The sequence below is a fragment of the Antedon mediterranea genome, chromosome 9 (assembly GCF_964355755.1).
Source record: "Antedon mediterranea chromosome 9, ecAntMedi1.1, whole genome shotgun sequence".
Classification (NCBI taxonomy): Eukaryota; Metazoa; Echinodermata; class Crinoidea; order Comatulida; family Antedonidae; genus Antedon; species Antedon mediterranea.
Window position 1 is genome coordinate 941,096 of NC_092678.1, and position 24,674 is coordinate 965,769.

The window sequence follows — 24,674 nt, forward strand, 5'->3', positions numbered from 1 at the left end:
ATATAATAATTTAAATGAATACTGAAAACGTAGGTTACACACACAAATGAACAGCAAACTTGAAATGTGATGCGTCAAAATACTGATGCGCACGCGTCCTGCGCATCCAGTCTCTATGTCGCATTTATTTTTTTTTTCTCTCTCATTTTTATAGCGCACATACCACTCAAGAGTGCTCAAGGCGCATTCAAAAAAATAAAAACAAATCATACAAATGCCTGACAAATAAAATGCAATTTCTTTGGAGGGTCCCCATCCGTTCTCGTTCTGTCGCGGTCCCGGACCCCTACCTAGGTGACCAAACAAAGGAACAGGATACACATTTGCCTTGCCACAGACGACCGGGTGCTCAGAGACAACAACCAAGACAGAGGCACCCCAAAGATAATGCTGGCCAGGAAAAAGTATACTATAAAATTCTAGAACTTTAAGAAACCTCATTATTTCCATATGCCTTAATGAATAAATGTGTTTTTAATAATTTTTTAAAAGTATCAACAGTTTATCGTGGTGTTGCTATGATCTCATAGTATTGAGGACATTGAGTGATCCCTGTAATCGGTTCAAAACTAGGCTGTGGGACTCCTTCTGGAAGTTCAAAATCATATCGCTGAAGAAGTCTTGACAGGAATATGTAGAGTTCCATTTTAGCGAGATTTTCACCAAGACAAGCTCGTCGACCTGAATGACAACAATAATATAATAAATTCAATTAAATCAATTTAATCTAAGTTCAGTAAATTGCATTACTGTACACTGCTAGCTCAATTGTAGGCTACTATCAATGACGAATGAGGTTAGAAAATAAAAAATTCCAAAAGGATACCGTACCTAGACCAAAAGGATACCGTACCTAGACCAAAAGGATACCGTACCTAGACCAAAAGGCATGAATGCCTCTTGCTTTACAAACATCGCTTCATCGTCATCAAGGAATCTTTCAGGTTTAAATTCCAACGGGTTTTCCCAGTATTTTGGATCAGTGTGAATGGAAGTTAAATTCAGATTGAAGTTGGTATTCGCTGGTATATCGTATCCATTGACGACGAAATCGGCGCTTGTGCAGTGAGCCAAGAGCGCAGGCGCAACATTCGACAAGCGTTGCACTTCACAGATCGTTGCTTCAAAATATGGAACTTTTAGTTTGTCTCCTGATGTTAGTGATCGCTCCTTTCCAGTAGCTGTATCAATTTCTTGTTGGATCTATAAGATAACGATTTGAATCATTATTATTAGGCTATTTTATTGCATCTTAAAGAAGAGATAAAGGGTTGTTGAATTAGGCCTAGGCCCATGTTTAAATACTAATTTTGTATTTATTATTTTGTTTGCATAATGTAAGATCGGCTGTTACAATGCAATAATAAGTACCGATACATAATGGTTTAGTGTTCGCTGTACGTTATAACTACGGTATACTACGGTACGTCATTATTGAGAAGCAAGCCGGTAACTAACCCGTTGTTGTATCGCTGGATAGCAAACCATGTACTGAAGAAACCATAGAATTGTACTAGTTGAAGTGTCTGTTCCCGCCAAAAAGATCATCAGAATTGCGCGCCAAAGAGACTCCACATCGTCCGTTTTGTTCACAGCAGACGATTTTCCCAACCTGCTTAAAGTCTGCTCTTCTTCAACCGATTCTTGCTCACTTTGCAACAGCAACATATCAATCAGATCCCGTATGTTGTTTTTATCGAAGTTTTTTTTATGTTCTTTCATATGAGAATTGAAAAACTCGATAATATTCGCAACATGTTGTCTTCTTTTAACAAATAGTTTCATGATTAGAGGCAAAAGTTCCTCAATTCTACCAAAATGTGAATAGCTGAAAAATGCGTTTACATCTTCAAGAAGTCCTTGGAATTTAGAATCGTCATATTCATATCTTTTACCAAAACTAATTGAACATATTATATTGGAAACCGCATTTTCGATGTATTTTTTAGGAAAGAATTTTCCAGATTCTTGATCAATTTCATGGCATAGTTTGTCAGCTTCTGTACTAATTTGTTCTTCAATACTTCTTTTACCCAATCCAAAATGGCGGAGACCGGTCACGATCCATCTTCTATGAGTTTTCCAAGCGATCCCGTTTTCAAGAGCAAGGCTTCCTAAAAAATAATAATCAATAAAGTTTTTATTTTGTTGACGTTATGGTTACTAAATGTCTAAAAAGATTTCATTACGCAGACGTTAAGCTTGGTTCCCACTAGGAAGCAACGCAATAGAGCAACGCAAGCGAGTTGACCAATCACAAACGAAAATTCAAATAATCCATTGGTTTTGATTGGTTAAATTACTTACGTCGCGCTTACGTCGTTGCGTTACGTTCTAGTAGGAACCAAAGCTTTACTACTGCTTTAATAAAGTATGAAAATCGAATTCATTAAATAATATTTAATTTGACCCTAAAAATGGATTCTCTGTTATTGATGAAATATTACTTTGCAATGATAACCTCCAACTATAAACGTTTCTTGTTTATTAAGCCTTGTCTAGACATCAAACTTTATGTGACAACAAAATGTGATGAAACCATATATGGACATGCTTTGTCATATCACTACCATATTTGGGAACATCACTACCATATTTGGAAACATCACTACCATATTTGGGAACATCACACTTGTTTTGTCAAACTATTTCAAGTCTCCCGGAAAGTTATCACTTCATTTTGCGGATATCATTTAATACTCAGGTATCCCGTCGATCAGAAGAATGCGGATTTAGACTCAGTATGTCCTTCACGAAAGCAAGGAACACGTAATTTAGATATTAAAATAATTATTATTTTTTATCATACTGTGTAACCAAAAGAGACAACAATCGAGCACAAACATTTTCCCTGTAATATTGTATATAATAAATGTGATAAAATCTATCTACCTATTATCATCATCATTATCTAATTATTTTTAAGAGTTATTGTTAAAGTACTATTGTTCTAATATTAAATCTATTGTTTTCTTTCACGTCTTTCCTCCTTTTTAAGAATACAGTCTAATTAGGATCTAAATAATTAAGTCACTACCTAGCTTACTAAGTTAAGTATTGTTGGTTGTAAAGTGTTGTTTTCTCACCTTCAACTCCCCAATTCATCCGAGCCGCCAGAATATCCGCTCGTTGTGAAAACACGTCTGCATGTTTTATCAGCAATTCTCGTGCTAATTTAGCGTCATTTACCAAAACAGACCGCCTAGAACCAATGTAATACGTCACAATCGGTCCGTAGTCTTTGGTCCAACTGGCTAGCGATTTCACAGGATTTTTACGGTCTATCCATGGAATCGAACCCAGTATCGGTACAGCAGGCGGTCCAGGAGGTAGATTCAGTTTACGTTTCCGCTTTGTTAAATAAATGATTGATAAGAATGCGAGTAAACAAACAACGATTAAGGTAGGATTCAGGTACAAGTTTGGAATCTCCGAAAAAAAATGTTGTTCTTCCATAATGGTGGAATGGCGTATAAAGAACTCGAGACTTTAAGTGAGTGCTTCACACCTGTAGGCCTAATGATACACGGTGTATTGTTGGCTCAATCAATCAATCAATCCGAACAGAGTTCTTCAGATTAACAATGTATTATTTGCTTGATTGGACCATTGACCGGAATTACGTAAAGATCTTAATGACGACAATACTATCAACCTTGGAAGACTATTCATTTATTTACCAAATACGTATAGCTTACAATAGTAGTGAGAATTAATTAATTTAATCACAAAACAAAATGTGTGTACACTACAATATACGGTTTGCAAATAGTATCTGCGCATTGCGTTAAAGGCTTCGGTTTACACGTACTTAAATTGCACGCAACGCAACGACGTAGGCACAACGCAACACGTGAATTTACCAATCGCAATCGCGTGATTGGTAAAATTACTTGCGTTGAGCTAGCTTCTTCGTCACGTCCTTGTATTGCGCGTACCCCTTGCGTTGTGCGTACGTCATTGCGTTACGTATGAACCAAGCTGTAGACGGACAACAATCAATCAGATAGCACATTTGTCTGTAACCATTCGAACGTAGCCCTGTTTATTTATCTCTACCAGTTTCTTATATTCACTCGGCATGTTGTGAGAGTTATTAAATTTACGAATAGATCTTCCGTCGTAGTGAAATGTAATTGTTCTTCCGTCAGGTGCAGTGTCGAACGGATAAAATCCATACAATGATATCATATCGCAAAACGGTAATGCTACTGTGTACAGATACAGCCCCGATGACGGACTGTTTGTAGCGCTCCAAAATCTAAAAAAAAAAAACAGAAATGAAATATGCAAATACATCGTGTAATGCAACAAACTGGAGAAAACATTTGGAAAAGGAAAAAGTCATGGTGCAGAATGCGGACACAGACGCGATATTCTTATGTGGAGATAATCAATAATTAAACAGAACAGAACATTATCATGACTATCTCATTGTGTCGTCAAATCCTTCCAATAAAATTGGTTTGGTAACTATGGCTACACGTTACGTTATTCTTACCGTTTCAGCAAGGGCTGTAAATTCCTGAACGGCGGGTACGCGATTAAATTATCCAAGTGATGCTTTCGAAAAATGTCTACCAATGTCTTGTAATCGGCTCTGCGCAAACGCGATTTTGAAAACCAAATAACAGCGTTTGGAAACTCGCGAAACCTTTCAATTCGAAATTTTGGATCACACGACTTATCGTCACTTTTAACGCAGTATAGTAGACGTCTTGATCCAAAGCCGTTGTTAGTCATTACGTTTGTTTTGTTGCCAACATCATTCACAAATTCTTTTATTGGAGCCAAGTTTGATCTCATCACAAAATCATGTGCGTCAATTTCAGCGCCACATCCACTGTTTAGCAGAATCCCACCATTACCTATGACTGCGCATGTGCGTTGTGGTGCAATTGTTTTTGCGTTACTTTTCAAGCTCTTTTTTTCGTGATAGTGCCTTGAAGGCCTCTTTCTTGTCAGCTTCTTTCTTGTCAGCTTTTTTCCGGTTGCTGTATTGCCATTTAATACAGTAGTGACATATTTGATTGGTTTGTCTATTTGATTATCCGGTATGAGTATACTGGAAGAAAATCCTTCTTTCTTTGCTCTGGTTCTGAAATTGAATAAGAAAGTAATTATTATGAACATCTAACAATCGAATGTCCGGTTTAGACACATTATATTTACCTTAGTTCTAACACTTTTTTTAAATTGATGGTTTTCTTAAACTTGGCTTCAAGAAGTGTTGTTAGATTTTTAATAGTCGGTTCTCTTGAAAGTCTGTGAAAAAGTTTACACATTATCAATAAATGTATTATTATTAATAAACTTAAACAAATTATCTAAACTGCGTGCGTATGTGCGTGCGACGTGCGCTAGATGCAATTGTGCGAGTCAGAAATGTGTCTTTGAGATAATTTTCTAGCACTAGATGGCACGCTCGCTTCGCTCGCGTACCATCTAGGTCGTGCCCACAGATGGTTCTCGAATACACAGTATTTCAAGCGCGAAAAAAATGGAGATTTCAAATGTACGTACCGCAGGACTATAATACATTGTCGTTTACAGAAACGAATAGATATACACAATGATTTATGTAGTCAACCAAAATTAGCACCCTGGGAATTACTTCCGAGAGAGAAACAAAATGAGTCAAATTTTTTTATTTGGACTCATTTAAAAAAACCCAATTTGTGTTTTGTATGTAACATTAAGGGTTGAGGGATGGGGGAAGAAGATAGGTACAAAGAGGAAACATTTTAAAATATATTCTTATCCACTCAGTAACGAAATATTGTTTTTAATGTTTTATAGGCCTATAAATAATATACCACTAAATACAGTAAAACATTTGCGATTTAATACGGTACTTTGTTAGAACTGTCACTGTCATAGTCGATTGAAATAGTAAAGTACATGTGTTACGATACACCACTACGACGTTTATATATTTTTAAATTATTAATTAATACAAACGTTGAGAAGCAACTGTCAGTAATAACGTTTATTTATTTGTATATTATATGTTTATAATCTAACAGTAGGGCCTACCACTCACAGTAATAAAGTTTATTTGTATATATTTTTATATTACATCTAACAGTACCAACACTCACAGTAAGAAATTTGCGATTCAAATTGCGATCAAAAGTGGTTAATACCTTAACAGTATTGTACAGCATTGCAATACTATTTATGTTTATTCTCCAAGGGGGCCCATAAATCTAAATCTATACCTCTATGGTTAAACCAAATAATTTGGAATGTTTATTTGTATATTATATGTTTATAATCTAACAGTAGGGCCTACCACTCACAGTAATAAAGTTTATTTGTATATATTTTTATATTATATCTAACAGTACCAACACTCACAGTAAGAAATTTGCGATTCAAATTGCGATCAAAAGTGGTTAATACCTTAACAGTATTGTACAGCATTGCAATACTATTTATGTTTATTCTCCAAGGGGGCCCGCCCATAAATCTAAATCTATACCTCTATGGTTAAACCAAATAATTTGGAATGTTTATTTGTATATTATATGTTTATAATCTAACAGTAGGGCCTACCCACACTCACAGTAATAAAGTTTATTTGTATATATTTTTATATTACATCTAACAGTACCAACACTCACAGTAAGACATTTGCGATTCAAATTGCGATCAAAAGTGGTTAATACCTTAACAGTATTGTACAGCATTGCAATACTATTTATGTTTATTCTCCAAGGGGGCCCATAAATCTAAATCTATACCTGTATGGTTAAACCAAATAATTTGGAATGTTCCATTCATCACAAATCAATACATTTGTAAAAACGTATATTAAATGTATCAAAATAGTATTTTTTAAAGAAAATCGGCCTGTCTTCAACATTATGATGCTGTACTCGAACTGTTCAACCGGTTTTCAGCTATTAAAAACAATTATCGTAGGAGGAGATAGGAAAATGCGAAGCCTCCTCGCTCGCGTACCATCTAGGTCGTGCCCACAGATGGTTCTCGAATACACAGTATTTCCAGCGCGAAAAAAATGGAGATTTCAAATGTACGTACCGCAGGACTATAATACATTGTCGTTTACAGAAACGAATAGATATACACAATGATTTATGTAGTCAACCAAAATTAGCACCCTGGGAATTACTTCCGAGAGAGAAACAAAATGAGTCAAATTTTTTTATTTGGACTCATTTAAAAAAACCCAATTTGTGTTTTGTATGTAACATTAAGGGTTGAGGGATGGGGGAAGAAGATAGGTACAAAGAGGAAACATTTTAAAATATATTCTTATCCACTCAGTAACGAAATATTGTTTTTAATGTTTTATAGGCCTATAAATAATATACCACTAAATACAGTAAAACATTTGCGATTTAATACGGTACTTTGTTAGAACTGTCACTGTCATAGTCGATTGAAATAGTAAAGTACATGTGTTACGATACACCACTACGACGTTTATATATTTTTAAATTATTAATTAATACAAACGTTGAGAAGCAACTGTCAGTAATAACGTTTATTTATTTGTATATTATATGTTTATAATCTAACAGTAGGGCCTACCACTCACAGTAATAAAGTTTATTTGTATATATTTTTATATTACATCTAACAGTACCAACACTCACAGTAAGAAATTTGCGATTCAAATTGCGATCAAAAGTGGTTAATACCTTAACAGTATTGTACAGCATTGCAATACTATTTATGTTTATTCTCCAAGGGGGCCCATAAATCTAAATCTATACCTCTATGGTTAAACCAAATAATTTGGAATGTTTATTTGTATATTATATGTTTATAATCTAACAGTAGGGCCTACCACTCACAGTAATAAAGTTTATTTGTATATATTTTTATATTATATCTAACAGTACCAACACTCACAGTAAGAAATTTGCGATTCAAATTGCGATCAAAAGTGGTTAATACCTTAACAGTATTGTACAGCATTGCAATACTATTTATGTTTATTCTCCAAGGGGGCCCGCCCATAAATCTAAATCTATACCTCTATGGTTAAACCAAATAATTTGGAATGTTTATTTGTATATTATATGTTTATAATCTAACAGTAGGGCCTACCCACACTCACAGTAATAAAGTTTATTTGTATATATTTTTATATTACATCTAACAGTACCAACACTCACAGTAAGACATTTGCGATTCAAATTGCGATCAAAAGTGGTTAATACCTTAACAGTATTGTACAGCATTGCAATACTATTTATGTTTATTCTCCAAGGGGGCCCATAAATCTAAATCTATACCTGTATGGTTAAACCAAATAATTTGGAATGTTCCATTCATCACAAATCAATACATTTGTAAAAACGTATATTAAATGTATCAAAATAGTATTTTTTAAAGAAAATCGGCCTGTCTTCAACATTATGATGCTGTACTCGAACTGTTCAACCGGTTTTCAGCTATTAAAAACAATTATCGTAGGAGGAGATAGGAAAATGCGAAGCCTCCTCGCTCGCGTACCATCTAGGTCGTGCCCACAGATGGTTCTCGAATACACAGTATTTCCAGCGCGAAAAAAATGGAGATTTCAAATGTACGTACCGCAGGACTATAATACATTGTCGTTTACAGAAACGAATAGATATACACAATGATTTATGTAGTCAACCAAAATTAGCACCCTGGGAATTACTTCCGAGAGAGAAACAAAATGAGTCAAATTTTTTTATTTGGACTCATTTAAAAAAACCCAATTTGTGTTTTGTATGTAACATTAAGGGTTGAGGGATGGGGGAAGAAGATAGGTACAAAGAGGAAACATTTTAAAATATATTCTTATCCACTCAGTAACGAAATATTGTTTTTAATGTTTTATAGGCCTATAAATAATATACCACTAAATACAGTAAAACATTTGCGATTTAATACGGTACTTTGTTAGAACTGTCACTGTCATAGTCGATTGAAATAGTAAAGTACATGTGTTACGATACACCACTACGACGTTTATATATTTTTAAATTATTAATTAATACAAACGTTGAGAAGCAACTGTCAGTAATAACGTTTATTTATTTGTATATTATATGTTTATAATCTAACAGTAGGGCCTACCACTCACAGTAATAAAGTTTATTTGTATATATTTTTATATTACATCTAACAGTACCAACACTCACAGTAAGAAATTTGCGATTCAAATTGCGATCAAAAGTGGTTAATACCTTAACAGTATTGTACAGCATTGCAATACTATTTATGTTTATTCTCCAAGGGGGCCCATAAATCTAAATCTATACCTCTATGGTTAAACCAAATAATTTGGAATGTTTATTTGTATATTATATGTTTATAATCTAACAGTAGGGCCTACCACTCACAGTAATAAAGTTTATTTGTATATATTTTTATATTATATCTAACAGTACCAACACTCACAGTAAGAAATTTGCGATTCAAATTGCGATCAAAAGTGGTTAATACCTTAACAGTATTGTACAGCATTGCAATACTATTTATGTTTATTCTCCAAGGGGGCCCGCCCATAAATCTAAATCTATACCTCTATGGTTAAACCAAATAATTTGGAATGTTTATTTGTATATTATATGTTTATAATCTAACAGTAGGGCCTACCCACACTCACAGTAATAAAGTTTATTTGTATATATTTTTATATTACATCTAACAGTACCAACACTCACAGTAAGACATTTGCGATTCAAATTGCGATCAAAAGTGGTTAATACCTTAACAGTATTGTACAGCATTGCAATACTATTTATGTTTATTCTCCAAGGGGGCCCATAAATCTAAATCTATACCTGTATGGTTAAACCAAATAATTTGGAATGTTCCATTCATCACAAATCAATACATTTGTAAAAACGTATATTAAATGTATCAAAATAGTATTTTTTAAAGAAAATCGGCCTGTCTTCAACATTATGATGCTGTACTCGAACTGTTCAACCGGTTTTCAGCTATTAAAAACAATTATCGTAGGAGGAGATAGGAAAATGCGAAGCCTCCTCGCATTTTTGTGGCGGGTATTTTTCAAGATGGACATCCATTAGACAGTGTATACCACGATCGGAAAACACCCCTATTTGGGGCAAATCGTTGAACCTAAATTCGTTTTAATCGTCAATAACTAATTATCTAACTTAATTTAATTAGTAAACAGGGTTACATCAGGTGGTTAAAATCAGTACCGAAAGTACGAACCAACTTTATATACCATCGAGTAAAAATTCTAGAAGTAAGGCGCGATTTACCGATTTTTGCCCTTACGTAAATTTATATATAGATAAATGTTACAACTTACCTGGGCTTCCTTTTCGTTGATGACGTTACATCCAATCCTGCCATCTGTCGGCGTTCTTTGAACGTTGTGCTGTCATAATTACCGTTTGACGAGTTTAACAAACCAACGTAGGAAGCAATAGAGTATCCAAGCAAAAACATTAACAACAAATGGATTGCTTGTATACGACAATGTGACGTAGCAATATGTTCAGCATTTCTATTTAGCAAAACATTTTATATGTCACCAAAATTTGTTTATATTTTGAAAATTCATCAAATGATGGAACGTCCAATATCAATGTTTGAACGCACGTGTCAAAGGTCACGGTTTCACAACAACAATTTGCCGTTAGGCTACTAGAAAGAATTTTATCACTAGAAAATATCGGAATTATGTATAGTAGAATGTAAGCCTTTTGCTTTCTGTATTGTAATCGTCTTTAATTATGTCTATAACTTTATTTTATATTGGCCTAAACATTAAAAACATTCTTCAATAGTTTTAGAAACATCCTCCTGGACCATATTATCATTTACTAGGCCTAGCAAGTAACATTCGATCTCGGTGCTTCAACAATGACGTGTCGTGTAAATCAAATAATTATTTTAGATAGTTTTCTTATTGTTTGTTCAAATTGTAAAGATGATCACTAATAATAAAGTGTCTTATAGTTTACCAACCTCTGTTTACGAACATGTCTATCCATGGCGTTTAACCGCCTTCGTCAGGTTCAATTAAGTACGGTTATTTTTTTTTTATTTCCCACATGCCCAATAGTATTCAAAACAGGCGATCGTGCGCATGCCTACTTTAGGCTTCATAATCTAACACATTGTATTTGAACACGATCATGCGCAAATGTACATTAGCGATGCGCGCGCCTCCGGACCAATGATTTGGAAACAAACAATACAATACAAACTTTAAATAATTACTTCATTTTATTTAAATAAAACTTACAATAAAAGAACAAACAAGGTCATTATAAATATAAAAGATATTAAAACGTGTAATCAAGATATCTAAAACAGTTTTAGTTCTAATAACATAAATAGATATTACAAATAATACATCAGAAACGTATGCATAATATAACCATGCATAGCCCTTCACAAGCTACATATAATTCCTATAAACTCAATTTGATCGACCATTTTTTTTTTTTCAAATGAGAAAACAAAATTGTATTTTTAATGACAATACCTTTTGTTCTTGTTCGTTCATTAACCACCAATCATTTGAGAAAACGTATGACGTCTTGGATATTCTTGCATCTTTGCGATCGCGAAATTTTCGAAAATTAAAGGCGCGCTATAATATAATACAGACAGTACTTATTATTTTAACGATGTTTAACTACCATTTCGAACGGCTGAGGGCTTAGGGTGATTCCGAAAATCGGTTCAAAATCAGGCCGTGAAGCACCGTCTGGAAGTTCCACTTTGAAGCGTTGAAGAAGACTTGAAGTGAATATATATATTTCCATTTTGGCTAAACGTTCTCCAAGACAAGCTCGCCGACCTTTTAAAAAAGAAAACAACATTAACGACATTATTTAACTTGGAGTGTATAGATTAATACACCAAGAAAACAAAAATACTTTAATAAGAAAATAGAAGAATTAACTAGTATAGCAGTTCCTAACCGATTCCAAAAGGCATAAATGCGTCCCGTTTTATCAACGTCTTCTGATCTGCGTCTAGAAATCTTTCTGGCTTAAATTGAAGTGGGTCTTTCCAATATTTTGGATCTGTATGAATTACTCTCAGGTTGACATTGAAATCTGTATTAGCAGGTATTGTGTAGCCGTCGTTCGGAGTGACGAAATCTGCTGTAGTGCGATGCATTACAACACCTGGTGCAACATTCGACAAACGTTGCACTTCGCAGATTGTCGCTTCAAAATATGGAACTTTCAGTTTGTCTCCAACCGTCAGAGAGCGCTCTCCACCGTTGGTAGCGTTGTCAATCTCTGTCGTAATCTGTCAATTATTAAATGTTGTAATAAAGTTTCATAATCAACCTTGCTCTAAAAATAAAGAAATATCTCTCACTAATATCAACAGCAAGTTATACTGAATGTAAGCCAACCTAAGTCGGTTTAGAAAGATGTCAACAGCAAGTTATGTGTAAGCCTATCTAAGACGGTTTAAGCGTGGTTCCCACTAGCGACGCAACAGAAGGACGTAACGCAACGCAAGTGAATTGACCAATCACAAGCGATGGCTTATTCGCTTGTAATTGCTGTCTATAACTTCGCTTGTCATTGGTTAAAACGCTTGTGTTGCGTTTACGTCCTTGCGTTACGTTCTAGTGGGAATCAAGCTTTAGAAAGATGTCAACAGCAAGTTATGTGTAAGCCTACCTAAGACGGTTTAAAAAGAGAAGTAAATGTTTCGAGTAGAAGCCTTTTAATTGCATTTACGTTACATAACGACCATTCGATCAACATAAAAAAGTAATTCTGCTCACCCTCAGCAGGATGAACGTGCGTGTCATGGAAACGGCGCGGTACTACAACCAGCATACTACTTACTCTTTGTTGAACCTCTGGATAGCATATCATATACTGCAAGAACCACATGATTGTATTAGTGGTAGTATCAGTTCCCGCCAAAAATAGCATCAACGTTGATCGCCAAAGGGAATCAATTGCTTTTGTAGAAATCAACTTTGAACTTCCGGCGTTTACCATCGATTCTTCTTCAATTTGTAGAAGTATCATATCAAGTAGGTCCCGGATGTTATTCTTATCAAAAGTATCTGTGTGTTCCTTCATATGAGAATCAAAAAACTGAATGACATTGTTCACATATTGTTGATGTTTTCTAAATAATTTCAAAATGATCGGCATAACGAACTCAAGTTTTCCAAAATGTGAACGATTAAAAATGGCGTTCAAGTTTGATAGTAGTTCGTTGAATTTTGCATCTGTATATTCATAACGCTTTCCAAAACAGACGGAACAAATGATGTTAGACACGGCGTTGTTGATACATGTAAGTGGGTCAAATTTACCACTTTTTCGCCCAATTTCTTTGCAGAGTTGTTCAGCTTCGGTGCGGATTTGTTCCTCCAGACTTCTTTTGCCCATTCCAAAATGACGAAGACCGGTCACGATTAGTTTCCGATGGGTCTTCCACTCTTCACCATTTTCAAAAACAACGCTCCCTATAGATATTAAAAGTTAACATTACTCTGTGATGATCAAGGACATTTTGCATTAAGTTAATAAACATTTAGTAGGTTTCATTTTTATAGCAGCCTGTCAATATTAGCAATATTAAGCTAACAAAAATAAATTTTTATAGCAAATTATATTTTATCATTTTAATACAATAGAGATTTTATTCAGTATATACGGGTCACCAGCCCCCAAGTGTTACATTGCAAGTCGTTATTATTATCTGTGTATAATATTATACTGTTAACAATGCAAGCGAATTCTCAAAATTCAAGCCGTACGTTGAAATGTTTTAAATTGTAAGATCTTCTATAAAACAGTCCTCAACATTCTCAACTAACTAAATAATGCATTTCTAAACTAAGTATAAATTTCTAAGCTAATTATGAATTTCTAAGCTAGACGATTTCTACAATCATTCATATACGAACCTTTCACTCCCCATCGCCGTCGCGCCACAGGATTGTCAGCTCTTCCTGAGAACACATCAGCGTACTTAATAAGTAAAGTACGAACTAACTCTGCGTCGTTTAACAATATAAACCTTCTTCTACCTATATAACACGTAAAGATTGGTCCGTATTCGCGAGCCCAGGTCACCATCGATTTCAACGGGGTTTTACGGTCAAACCAAGGAAGAGACCCTAATAGAGGTATCGAGGGTGGTCCTGGGGGTAAATTTAGTCGCTTTCCTTTACTGAAATGAATAATAGATATACCGGCAACGGATAGAAGCAGAATGCATCTCAAATCGCATAACGTTTCTAGATACGCTAGTATTTCCATGATATTATAATCTGACCGAGAATGTGACGTTGTAAGGTCGACGACAAGGAAATGTTATGAATTGTAAAAGTGATATTATTATGCTCCATAATAAAGAAAGTAGAAGCGCATTCATGCATATCAAATTATCTATTTAAATATGGGATGAATGGGCATATTAACAGATTTTGAGTGAATACACGTTTAGATACGGTTTACTAGGCCTCACATTACGTTTTTTAAAACTAATCTTAGATAATACCTCCCCGTATTAGTGAATAAACCTTTACTGGCCAATAAGAACGATTACTGACTCATAATATGGGTAATATGATAAATGAAACAACCTTCGTTTACGTATGCACACTGACAAACAGAGGATTACCGGTACTTCAAAACAGAATATGATAATTTAAAAAACATAAAGTTGCGAGATTAGGCCTACAATGTGTATTATGCAAATGAACTACGTTATTCCAGAAGGTTGGTTGCAGGCATTATTTATTTGTCTTTTATTGTATGATTTTATCTCAATTTTATGACACTTTAGTAGATAATAATGCACTTGTATTTTAGCCACTATACAACCCCGGTAGAGGTGCGTCATTTGTCCGATGTGCGTCGTGTACCCACTATACAACCCCGGGAGAGGTGCGTAATTTGTCCGATGTGCGTCGTAGTACTCACTATACAACCCCCGGGAGAGGTGCGTCATTTGTCCGATGTGCGTCGTAGTACCCACTATACAACAACCCCCGGGAGAGGTGCGTCATTTGTCCGATGTGCGTCGTGTACCCACTATACAACCCCGGGAGAGGTGCGTAATTTGTCCGATGTGCGTCGTAGTACTCACTATACAACCCCCGGGAGAGGTGCGTCATTTGTCCGATGTGCGTCGTAGTACCCACTATACAACCCCCGGGAAAGGTGCGTCATTTGTCCGATGTGCGTCATAGTACTCACTATACAACCCCCGGGAGAGATGCGTCATTTGTCCGATGTGCGTCGTAGTACCCACTATACAACCCCCGGGAGAGGTGCGTCATTTGTCCGATGTGCGTCATATTACCCACTATACAACCCCCGGGAAAGGTGCGTCATTTGTCCGATGTGCGTCGTAGTACCCACTATACAATCCCGGTCCCCCAGGAGAGGTGCGTCATTTGTCCGATGTGCGTCGTATTACCCACTATACAACCCCCGGGAGAGGTGCGTCATTTGTCCGATGTGCGTCATATTACCCACTATACAACCCCCGGGAGAGATGCGTCATTTGTCCGATGTGCGTCGTAGTACCCACTATACAACCCCCAGGAGAGATGCGTCATTTGTCCGATGTGCGTCGTATTACCCACTATACAACCCCCGGGAGAGGTGCATCATTTGTCCGCCGTGCGTCATACCTTATGAATACCATGAAACAAAAATGTGACTTACTTTTAGGTGACCATATGACGCACCCATTTGTCGCACTGTGAATATGTTGTTTATGATACTTTGGTGGTAAAGTAACGGACATTGACCCACCATTGTTCATTGATGTGACGTACCATCCAGGTTTTTGAAGCACCCCTGCGTCAGTCATTCTTTGTAAATGATGCACCTCTCCCGGGGGGTCGTATAGTGGGTCATACAATTGACAAGTTGTTCTAATCAAGTGATTAGAAAGGAAAATCATGAATATTCAAATTCAGAGGCGCAATAGAAGTGAATTGATCAATCGCAAGCAACAACCGTTCGGATGATACAACATTGCGTAACATTACTTGCATTGCGCGCGCTTCGTACACTTGCGTTGCGCTTCCTATTTGCGCTGCGCGTACATCCTTGTGTAAAACACAAAGTTAATTCATGAGATAGCACATTTATCTGTAACCATTCTAAAGTAGCCTTGTTTACTCATCTCCGTCAGTTTCCTATATTCACTCGGCATGTTGTGACTGTTATTAAATTCAACTTCTGTTTTTCCTTCATAGTGATATAAAATTGTTCTTCCATCAGGTGCAGTGCTGAATGGGTAAAATCCGTACAATGATATCATATCGCAGAATGGCACGGCTGCGGTGTACAAAAACAGGCCTGATGAGGGGTAGTCTGTCATGTTCCAAAATCTACAACAAAAATAACAGCATTAGATGAGAAGGCGATAGAGGGCATTTAATATGTTGGCCCATATTGATGATACAGATAACTCGAGATTTTAATAAGCTCTTGTGACGTCACCAATATATCGATTTTTTTCCACGAAGATCAATGTGCATGGTGTGTTGTTGTATGCACGTTATCCCACAAACAACTTACATGCAAGTTTTTTGGCTTAATAATCAAAAATAATCTTCTCGCTTTGGACAAATATGTCTCTTTTTTGGATTAGATTCGTAACACGTACCCATTGAATACACTTTCCAGTTGCTAATTATATGCCTAAGCACATACCACCTAACGATAACCAGTTTCAATGTGTACTAATGAATGGTAAAGTACCTGTACTAAGTATTCTAATTCTTACCGTCTAAGCAATCCCTTTAAATTCTTGAACGGGTAAGCAACTAAATTATACAAGTTATTTCTTCGAAAGAAGTTGACGTAAGTGCGATGATCGAGAGTGGGCACGCTGGTCAGTTTAGAAAACCAAATAACAGCGTTTGGAAACTCACGAAACCTGCCAACTCGAAACTGTCCTTCACACGACTTATCGCCAGTTTTAGCGCAGTACAGTAGACGTCTTGATCCAAAGCCGTTGTTAGTCATTACGTTCGTTTCGTTGCCGACATCATTCACAAATTCTTTTATTGGAGCCAAGTTCGATCTCATCACAAAATCATGTGCGTCAATTTCAGCGCCACATCCACTGTTCAGCAGAATCCCACCATTACCTATGACTGCGCATGTGCGCTGAGGAGGAATCAACTCTCCAGTTTTCTTAAGTCTGTTGCTATGATACTGACTGCTATACGTTTTCTTTGAAATCGTTTTGCTTTTCAACTTCTTTAGTCTTGTATTGCTTCCGTTGACCTGTTTTGATGCTGACCCGGTAAAGTAGGTGACCTTTTTAACCGGTTTATCTCGTTGGTGTTTGGGTATCTGTATACTCGTTGAAAGACCGTACATCGTTGCCCTTCTCCTAAAGAAAAAACCAGAGCCATATATAGAGAAAAAAACCCAGTGGATTATAACAAAAACTGTAGAATACGAACAATGTGTTACCACTATACGGTCAGTATGGAAAAACATACCAACTAAAATTAAATAATCCCAACAATACATTCAAAGCTAGAGCTAGGCTTTCACAAAACTAAACTGTTTTTCTTTTGTTGTATTCAAGACATTATCACAATGCAAAACAGGTTTTCTTTTATCTGATTGTTTAATCCTGTATACAGATGTTGTTAAATAAATAAATTAATTAATCCCTATATTCAGGGGACACTCATAAAAAAAATACAAAAAATGTACACAACGCAATTAGCAACATTTTAAATACTCCTAATGATTATGCTGTAACTATGTTTAGGTTGTGGCCGTTTTGTGTGTTGTCCTTGTTATACCTCTTCCTCGATCCAGTCACTGATTGTCATTAACAAAAGAAATGTGCAGTTTAATCAATGGTACGTACCTTAATTGTAACACTTTTTCCAAAACTATTGTTTTATTAAATTCATCTTCAAGAAATTCTCTTACAGTTCGCTTTCTTACAAATCTGTCAAATTGAATGTTTAGAAATAAAAATTAAACTTTACGACAAATAGTACAATGAGGTTATTGTTAGCAGCTAGGCCTATTTATAGTATCAAAACGACTGACATTTTGTTTATGAATATAAGACCATTTTCCAGATCAATAACTTACTCAGATGTTGCCGTCGTTAAAGTCTTCGTCGAAAAAGTTTTAGTCGATAATCTTGGCATCCGGCCTCCTTTGAAATCGGTCATTTCAAATTTGCCGTACGAATTCCATATGCCAGTGTACGAAGCAATTGATAAACCGACCACAAGCGACAACAACAAATGAAAAACTGTTTTTCTACTAAACTTTGCCATCGATATATTCCCAGCGTTCCTGGGGAAACAGAAAAATAAATAAAAACACTTAGGCCTACATCAATGACACCAACCAAATAGATCGAGGAGTCGAAACACGATTCCTGAAGGCCTACCGTATCTATCAAACAGAACAATTCGTGCGTATCCGCATTGGTGATTAGGCCTAGACCTCTTCTGTTTTAAGAATTTATAACGAACCATTTTATACACATTTTAGCTTTTTTTCTAGATTGAAAGCTAGTTATAACTATAATCAAATTAATGTTTCCTACATAAATGATGCCACAAACGTCTGTTTACATAAGTGTTTATCAATGACGCTTAGTTCACACACTAACTGAATTTCCCACAATGCATTGTCAAAAACACAGGTGGACATACAGACTATATGTATACGACACAACATTGAGATTGATACGATCATGCGCACATTATACTTTTATTTTCATCTCTTTATAAATACACGTCATGTCAGACTATCGTTGTTTAGAGAATACATACAACTGGACATAGTTTAGCAATATTGTACAACATCGTTTTTAATTGCGGAATAAGAAAGATATAACATCAGACAATTCAAACAAATTAATTGTTTTTTGAACAATAATGCTTAAGTTTAACATTAATCGAGGCAAAAGATATTCATTCATAGGATCACTGATTTTTGAAGAACACATTTCTCCGTCAGCATTCTGAAGTAGCCGCCATCCTTGCTCATTTCTAGCAGGCGTTCATATTCTCGTGGCATGTTATGGCTGTTGTTGAATCTGTCTGGATACGTGCCATCGTAGTGGTATACGAGTGGCCTACCGTCAGGCGATGTATCAAACGGATAGAATCCATACAGAGAAATCCTATCACATTTAGGTAACGCTACAGTATATAGGTATAACCCGGATGACGGACTACCCTTCATCTTCCAGAATCTAAAATAACAATATCCGTAAAATAAAAACAAATTTTAAACAATAATTTAAAATCAATAATATTTTGAAAATAAAAATCAATTGTAACCAGTTTTAATAATTAATTTATCCAGGGAAGAGTTAAATTAAAAAAAAAATTATAATTTAACTCTTCCCTGATTTATCGTACACTCCATAGATGATGTGAGAGCGTAGGCGCGCGTAAACGTGCGTAATTTTTATAGCAACGAAAGTAAATAGTCCAATCACAAGTTCGTATATAGCGTCGCTTGTGATTGGTCAAATGTTTTGAGACTTCTTTTTATAACAATATACTCACCTTTTAACCTGCGTCATCATTCGCTTGAATGGGTAAGCAACTAAGATGCCCAGGTTGTTTTGTCTCAGATAATTAACAAATGTTAAATGGTCTCTAATTGATATGTATGCCAGTTTGGAGAACCAGAGTACAGCATGTGGGAACTGCCGGAATCTAGCTACTTGGTAAAACGGCTGACACGACTTAATTCCACTCCGAATACAATGCAGAAGTTCTTTTGTCTCATGGTAATTAATACTCATCACATTTGTTTTGTTTCCAACATCTTTTATAAATTCTGTTATTGAAGCTAAGTTTGATCTCATCACAAAATCATGTGCGTCAATTTCAGCGCCACATCCGCTGTTCAGCAGAATGCCGCTGTTACCAACTACTGCGCATGTACGATAAGAAGGGATTGTTTTTCCGCCTTTTCTAAGTCGAGATTTAACACTAAGTTGTCGACTGGTCTTCTTTTTGGTACCAAACCTTGTCACGTTGTACCTCTTGTTGCTGTGAACCCCCGTAAGGCGATTTAACGTGACTTTACTCCTTGTTTTCGGATTTTCCATTTGATGCTCTGGTATCAGCACATTTGACGAAAACCCTGCCTTCGTTGCCATATCCCTGAAAACAAACAAAAACATTAACAATACCCAAACTCAACATATTGTGTCGTTGGACATTATAGGCTGATAATACATAGTGACTGGCGAAGCTTACATAATATTACCTTCAGTAAATAAAGGAGGGGTGGATTTAGACTCACCTCAACTTCAAAACATTTCTTAAATTGATAGTTGTATTAAAATCGTTATCAAGTATTTGTTTAATTGCTTCGACAATTGCAGCGTGTTCTCTAAATCTGTCAACAACAACACATAATTGTATGAGTGATTACAATATTTAAAAGAATAAGTCATGGCCGCTACTTGTTGTGAAGCTCTGTCCACACTAAACTAGTTTGACAAAACGTTGTGATGTGCCCAAATATGGTAGTGATATGACATCATCACGTCCACATCATATGGGCACATCACATTTTTTTTGTCACAAGTTTTGATTGTAGACAGAGTTTAAAATCCATTAACATCGCAAACTATGAATAATATTAATAATTAATAATATTCCTGTCTTAAAGATAACCTATCTAGAAGTATTATTATAAATATAATTTAAAATCACTTACTCGGTTATTGTTTCTGTTGGTCGGTCTTGCTTGACAGCAGAAAACTTAGTCCTGTACATGGTAATGTTGCCATAGCGATCAGTCCAATATGATAGCGCCATTAGCGCCACAAACGAGAAACATAGCAGTAACATCAATGGCATAGTAAACCTACAAAGGGAACAAAACACATTCATAGTAATCCATCTGATGTTATTATGTTATACAATTTAAAAAAAAGGAACATCAGTGTGAAATCGTTACTGCCGTCTAAGAAATAAACACCATGCCGCGGAGATGTAGGCCTACACTTGGTGTTTGTCGCAGCCAGACATAAGATCAAAGGACTGTTACGATTTTCTATCTTGGCAAGGCGAGCTCACTGTCCTGCATTAAGGAAACACTTCCTGTAAAACGAACGAGGTAATATTTGTTTTAAAGGCCAGGTGCGGGCAAAAAATTTCTATTGATCATACATTCCAATAATTATCGATCTATAGTTTCCCCTATGTTTCATAATTTTGGGATTTTATTTGTGTTACACGAGCTTTTTGAAAATAATCACTTTCTTATCAGTGGGGGGATAGTTCAAATTACACAGTAAAATCTCTATTCTTTCGTACACAAATTTTGTAAATAGAGAGGAATTTAAAAAAGCTATGAAAAATAAACGGTGTGGTAAAAAATGTTATCAGATGACTAAATATAGGTAATATAACTTGAATATTAAATTTCTGATATTTTTATTCAACTTCAGATTTTTATTTTCATGCTATAGCAAAATTTATCCACCGTATATCCACCATCTTTTTTCACCGTCTAGGGAGTCACCAGACATGTTATTACATTAGGTTAACTACCTAACTACTGAAAAAAAGTCTTCCTGGTTTTTATCGAAGAATTTTGCCAAATGTTGTATTTGACCATATTAAGGGAAATTCATGTTTTTTCGTCTCGATTTCTGTTACAAATATTTGATTTATGTACATTTAACCAAATATTATATTTAAAATTCATGCCTGTACCTGAGCTTTAACAATAAGGTCAACCACTAGGCCTATCAGGGGACATTCCTATTAAGAGGAAACCTCCATTGGGTCCCCAAAGGTATGATCTTAATATGGGTTCATAACCATTGTGTTATATGGCTAAGCTAAGTCAACGCTAAGTCAATAGAACACGCTATAACACCATCTTCCTTGGTATTTAATCTAGTAGGCATAATTATAGCATTCAAATTAAAATGAAGATGTTTACCCTACCTTTGATTAAGCATTGTTGAGTTATTTGTCTTTTTTGCTTCTCTCTCAAGAAGATGGTTGATGTTTTCTGTTATAATTATTACGCACATTGAGCACACAGGTGGAACACATCGTTCAGCTATTTCAGTCAATCCAGGCCATACAAACGTTTTCAGCATAGATCGTTTAGACAGAATCACATAACAGTAGCTTTTGTGACTGTCTTCCAACAAGACTTTTACGCGAATCGAAAGCGTCGATTTAGCCGCATCCGATGCGTCTAGTGGAAAAAACTTCTATGATTCTGCGCATTTAATCTGAAGAAAGCTTTCTATAAATTACAGGTGTTCAAAAGGAAGCAACTTAAGCACGTTTGGTAGAGAAGTGTGCGCACATTGCAAATCTTTATTATTATTTCTATCATAATACACATTCCGTTTACTTGTTTCGTATATTTTATTATACCATTCTCGACATAGCATGGGAAGTGATGGGAGGCAGGGAATTATGGGAAGGGGAAGGTGCGCGCACCAATTACAGGCAAGGGTAAGACCACAAACAATACGTAATGAACAACATGGGTCCTCTCCTACCTAAAACAGGGTCAAGCTACTTTTTGTTACTGGGCACCCCAATTAATAAGGTGTGCGGATCATATATTTGATGTTTACTTTATCGCTTGACAACAATGTTATCGGCTAACTAGGTTAATAGTAGAGATACGTACGGAGTCCAATCACAATCTACTACTATTTGTATTGTTTCCCAACCAACACTGTGGTTTCTAGGACACTATTTATAAATTGTATTCAGTATTTCATCACAATTAAAGCTATAGTTTCCCACTAAGAATTCATTGGGCCGTGATTGGTCAAATTATTTGCGTCCTAGCGTGTACATCGGTACAACAAATTAAGGCAAGTAGCATAGTTCAAAATGAATTGTATATAACACTTTACAGTCGTATCGTCCACTTTAATATTCTTCTTTCTTTTTCACTTTATACATGAAATAAATGTTAATGATCATTCGAAATAAAGTATTTGAACATTCAGTAAAATAATATTAGTGTAATTAATAGTTATTTACCAAAATATATCTAAATTAAACGTTAGGAAAAAAGCAGAATGAAATGGCAATTCCTTTAAAGAAGAAAAATTGTGATAAAATGTGAATAGAAAGTAATCTGTTTTCTTTATCTTTATCTGCGTTTCATAACTGGCATCAGAATGATGCCATGACATTTCCAATCATAGCATGATTGAAGTATTATTTTCTGGTTACGTTGCTGCAAACAACGTGAGGAATAGTCTAAAACAATATGGTAGTGGTAGGCTGGTTAAACCTGTTGTTTGGTACGTGGTATTGATTGCATCGTTGCTGCTGTTGAAGGTGAACCTTCATGTGTTTCGACAAATGATCTGATCTAGAAAAACGTTTATCACAAACACTACAACAGTACGGTTTGATACCAGAATGAGATCGTTTGTGTCGTGCCAATTCGTCAGATCTTGAAAACCGCCATTTACATCCCTCCCAAGTACAGACAAACGGCTTCTCACCAGTGTGACGTCGAAGGTGTGCTTTTAAGTGCGAACTCTTCGAGTAAGTTTTGTCACAATTTTGGTACGGACATTTATGAATTTTCAGCTCATCTGGTGTTTTCTTGCGAACTTTTTTGGATTGATCTTGTAAAAGTGCAGGGTAGTAGAGCTTAATATGTTGCTGGTGAGAAGTTGCATGAGGAGCAGCTATCATCTGAGATGCTATTGGTACGTGAGTTATTCGAACTCCAGACGGTGGCAACACTCTAGAAGTATAGTTATGACTAGTTCCATTGTCATTGTTATTTATTAATAATTCAAGTTGCTGGGTTAATCCATTACTGGGAGCGGTATTGTTCTCTTGCGATTGTTGCAGAAAAGTTTCAATTGGTGGGGCACTTACGGAAAACGTATTTTGGATTTTGATCTCGGGTTGTTGAATTTGCTCACACCGTTGAACGACTTCTTCTACTGTATACACATCATGTACATCGTCAGCAGCAGGGACAACCTGGTTTTCTGCTGCTACTTTCTGTTGATGTTGCTGAGCAATATATTTCTGTCTTTCTTTGCCATACGTCTCTTCGAACGTTGGCAGGCCTGCAGGCTGCTGGTAGATTGAAATCTGATTCAACGGTAAACATTCTGCCGCTGTTGAAGCGGTATCAATATTCGACGATACGCTCTGCTTGTGAAGAGAATCTGCCAATTCGTTAGAAAACAAATAATCTATAAATAAATCATCGTCTTTATTAAACGCATCATTAGAAAAACTTGCAATACTTCTTGATGATGAACTGGTACTGTCAGAATCATCTCCAGACGAATTCAATCTCTGCAGCGTAAACTGTTCTCTTTCTAAGCTAGAAATTGTTCGTAGAAGGTCCACCATTGTCGACGGTTTTAATCAGGAATTGAACCGAGAGCAAAGCCGTACGATGCATGCACGTTAGAGACTGTTAAAGGTCCGGTGATAAAATGTCAAACTTTGGAATTTGTGGCCTTTATTTGTTAGATAGTATCACTCCTGATTTATAGTGCAAACATGTTGTGTGTTTACTGTGCATCTAAACATTGACACATCCCAGGTACGCCCTCACAGAAGCACTAGGAGGTACAATCATTCTGTTAGCACATTACTATCGTTACCGATATCGCAGTGATAGCATGCTTCCGACAAACAATAGTGTCGATATATAATCTGGTAATTTATTACATTATCAGTA

General features: G+C 35.9%; 6 protein-coding genes across 6 annotated transcripts; all 6 read right to left on the reverse strand.

Annotated features, from left to right (window-relative positions):
* Positions 1-502: 502 nt before the first annotated feature.
* On the reverse strand, positions 503-3,492 carry LOC140059325 (cytochrome P450 2J5-like). Its single transcript, XM_072105203.1, has 4 exons — positions 3,047-3,492; positions 1,459-2,110; positions 876-1,203; positions 503-681 (listed from the first exon to the last, which is right to left on the reverse strand). The coding sequence occupies exons 1-4, from the start codon at positions 3,454-3,456 to the stop codon at positions 503-505; spliced, it is 1,569 nt and encodes a 522-aa protein (XP_071961304.1). The 5' UTR covers positions 3,457-3,492.
* A 200-nt stretch (positions 3,493-3,692) lies between these two features.
* Positions 3,693-10,999, reverse strand: LOC140058992 (CMP-N-acetylneuraminate-poly-alpha-2,8-sialyltransferase-like). The gene is made up of 5 exons (XM_072104793.1): positions 10,960-10,999; positions 10,298-10,495; positions 5,173-5,265; positions 4,502-5,098; positions 3,693-4,261 (listed from the first exon to the last, which is right to left on the reverse strand). The coding sequence occupies exons 1-5, from the start codon at positions 10,983-10,985 to the stop codon at positions 4,003-4,005; spliced, it is 1,173 nt and encodes a 390-aa protein (XP_071960894.1). The 5' UTR covers positions 10,986-10,999; the 3' UTR covers positions 3,693-4,002.
* Positions 11,000-11,201: 202 nt separating this feature from the next.
* Positions 11,202-14,283, reverse strand: LOC140059079 (cytochrome P450 2U1-like). The gene is made up of 4 exons (XM_072104905.1): positions 13,895-14,283; positions 12,816-13,450; positions 11,925-12,261; positions 11,202-11,800 (listed from the first exon to the last, which is right to left on the reverse strand). Exons 1-4 carry the CDS (start codon positions 14,247-14,249, stop codon positions 11,622-11,624), a joined length of 1,506 nt encoding a protein of 501 aa, XP_071961006.1. The 5' UTR covers positions 14,250-14,283; the 3' UTR covers positions 11,202-11,621.
* Positions 14,284-15,379: 1,096 nt separating this feature from the next.
* Positions 15,380-18,372, reverse strand: LOC140059326 (CMP-N-acetylneuraminate-poly-alpha-2,8-sialyltransferase-like). The gene is made up of 4 exons (XM_072105204.1): positions 18,078-18,372; positions 17,845-17,928; positions 16,738-17,352; positions 15,380-16,339 (listed from the first exon to the last, which is right to left on the reverse strand). Exons 1-4 carry the CDS (start codon positions 18,266-18,268, stop codon positions 16,078-16,080), a joined length of 1,152 nt encoding a protein of 383 aa, XP_071961305.1. The 5' UTR covers positions 18,269-18,372; the 3' UTR covers positions 15,380-16,077.
* A 330-nt stretch (positions 18,373-18,702) lies between these two features.
* On the reverse strand, positions 18,703-22,238 carry LOC140059211 (uncharacterized). Its single transcript, XM_072105076.1, has 5 exons — positions 21,926-22,238; positions 20,685-20,834; positions 20,265-20,360; positions 19,517-20,122; positions 18,703-19,197 (listed from the first exon to the last, which is right to left on the reverse strand). The coding sequence occupies exons 1-5, from the start codon at positions 22,081-22,083 to the stop codon at positions 18,918-18,920; spliced, it is 1,290 nt and encodes a 429-aa protein (XP_071961177.1). The 5' UTR covers positions 22,084-22,238; the 3' UTR covers positions 18,703-18,917.
* A 629-nt stretch (positions 22,239-22,867) lies between these two features.
* On the reverse strand, positions 22,868-24,346 carry LOC140058742 (uncharacterized). The gene has a single exon (XM_072104473.1). It carries the CDS (start codon positions 24,338-24,340, stop codon positions 23,216-23,218), a length of 1,125 nt encoding a protein of 374 aa, XP_071960574.1. The 5' UTR covers positions 24,341-24,346; the 3' UTR covers positions 22,868-23,215.
* Positions 24,347-24,674: the final 328 nt, after the last annotated feature.